The following is a 2,173-nucleotide window of genomic DNA, read 5'->3' as shown; positions in this document are numbered from 1 at the left end:
TATAAGTATCATATTAGACCAAAAATATAATATAAAAATCACATTAAAAAAATATTAGATTGAGGTATTAATTAATCTTTTTTTTCTGCCTCGAACGAGCACAGTAATAATTGATCTGATTTGAGCCGCTTTTAATAACAGTTAAAGCTCAAAACGCCTAGTGCGGCAATTTGGCTATTGATTGTGGTAAAGCGAGTGAAATATCTCTTTCAATAAATAACTTAAATTAGAGTGACAATCACTTGATATAATTGATATTCGTTCCCAAAGGATCATCCTGAATACAAAGATTTACATTAAAAAAGGGACCAGGTAAAACATAGATCAAATGATGATCTACTTAAAGTAGTAAGGAAGGTCAAGGACATACAGGAGGAAGTAAGCCCAAGTGACACCAGAGATTCCACCAAAGAAGAACCCTCCAGTGAACTTAGCCCATCCATCCGCCGTTTGCAACTGGTCTGGCTCTTTCTTCCTCCCAGTCAGGGTTAGGCTCGGTGCTATCGATGGCTCACCTTCTTTGAACGACGCAACACCATACATCGTCAAGCAAATGCTGAGGATCACAACCAAACCGGCAGCGGCTAAGGACCCAGCTTGACCCGCCACCGCAGTGTTCCTTAGAGGGCCGGCCTTTACGAATGGACCAACCAGGAGGAAGCCGTGAGCCAGACCCACTTCGATTCCCCTCAGAAGTGGGTTCACTGCCGTCCTATAGGCTGGGAGGTTGGAAAGGTACCATGCAATTAAGGGGCTTGAGGTGATTGGAGTCTCCAGGCTTCCAATGAAGGGGTCGCCGTTGATGGGTTGGATTACTTGAAATGTTGACTGCAAAAGGAGACGGAAGAGGGGGGGTGATAAAAAAACTTAGTGCAGTGACGAGCCTAGCTAAGCTAACAGTGACCAGACAGACATAGCTAGCTTACCTTGTCGGATTGAACAGCTTTGACAGTGAAGCAAGGGGTCCTGGTCTTTCCGGAAGATACTTTAAACGGGGATCCCGAAATGCCCCTGGGGACTACCAGTCCTCTTGTAACAGACGACCTAAAGCTGCTCTTCAGCTGAGTCGCCATTGGAGAAGCAGTGGTAGCCATTTACGGATTTTGTTGTTAACTGAAAGCAAAAAAGAGAGTGGGAAATAGAAATATGTACAAATAATACGAAGCCAAAATAGAGTGAGAGAAAGAGATTTTCCCATTATCGGATGCAAGAATGTGTGGTTGAGGTGGCTGAGGTGTTAATTTTGCAGATTTGTGATTGGATGCATCAATCTGTGGAATCTTATCCCTTATCCAATACTCGAAATGTTGCTGACGGATTACATTAGTTCTATTTTATTTAAGCTGATATCACATCTTCAGAATATAGTTTGAGATCGAAAAAGCTAGGAACACACTTTTCTAATGGATTATACTTAATTTCTTTACATAAAATTTGTGTTGTATTTATTTTACTTTACCCTGTTTAATACCATAAAACTTCCGGATTTAATTAGCTAAAAAGTTATTTTAATGTTTGGTTTGTAAAAATTATTTACTCATAGAAGACATTTGTTTAAAAAATATGTAAGATTAAGTTTGTAACAAAATTACTAAGTGCCAGTTCTGCATTGTTTTTCAAAAGTACTTCTGGCTCTAAAAGTATTTCTAGAAGAAAAGCTGTACAGAACAAGTTGCTTTTGGCTGAAATTTTTAACTTTTTAGGAGTGCTTTTGAAAAGTACTTCTGAAAAGGAGAAGTTAAAATTTTTAGTTTTTTCTCTCCCAAAAGCACTTTTAATGCTTAATTACTTTTTCACCCCTCCAATAACATTGTACTTTTTCTTTTTTTTTCTTGGTACTTAATTACAAATGTGTTAAACTCATTAGTTAAAAATAAAAAAATATTTTTTAAAATATTAATTACAAATATTTAATAGTTATATTTAAATATTTAAAATATAATTGATATATTCTAATTAAATTTTATAAATAATTAATATTTATTTCTTAAAAATATTTAAAATTTATATTTTATATATTAAAATATTAACAAGAAGTTATAATAATTTTTTTATATTCTTACTAAAATATAATAATATTAACTAATTTAAATATTATTTAAATGCATATTTGTTACTTTATAATAACATGTCTAAAATTGACATTTTATTTCTTAAAAGCACTTTTTAACAG

The 2,173-nt window shown here is 34.3% G+C and overlaps 1 protein-coding gene across 1 annotated transcript; it reads right to left on the bottom strand.

Annotated features, from left to right (window-relative positions):
• Positions 1–242: 242 nt before the first annotated feature.
• Positions 243–1,478, bottom strand: LOC107895184 (photosystem I reaction center subunit XI, chloroplastic). Its single transcript, XM_016820443.2, has 2 exons — positions 927–1,478; positions 243–828 (listed from the first exon to the last, which is right to left on the bottom strand). The coding sequence occupies exons 1-2, from the start codon at positions 1,092–1,094 to the stop codon at positions 337–339; spliced, it is 660 nt and encodes a 219-aa protein (XP_016675932.1). The 5' UTR covers positions 1,095–1,478; the 3' UTR covers positions 243–336.
• Between the last annotated feature and the right edge of the window lie 695 nt (positions 1,479–2,173).

The sequence above is a fragment of the Gossypium hirsutum genome, chromosome A07 (assembly GCF_007990345.1).
Source record: "Gossypium hirsutum isolate 1008001.06 chromosome A07, Gossypium_hirsutum_v2.1, whole genome shotgun sequence".
NCBI classification, from domain to species: Eukaryota; Viridiplantae; Streptophyta; class Magnoliopsida; order Malvales; family Malvaceae; genus Gossypium; species Gossypium hirsutum.
Note: the sequence above shows the minus strand (reverse complement) of the source record. Positions and strands in the feature narration are given on the sequence as shown.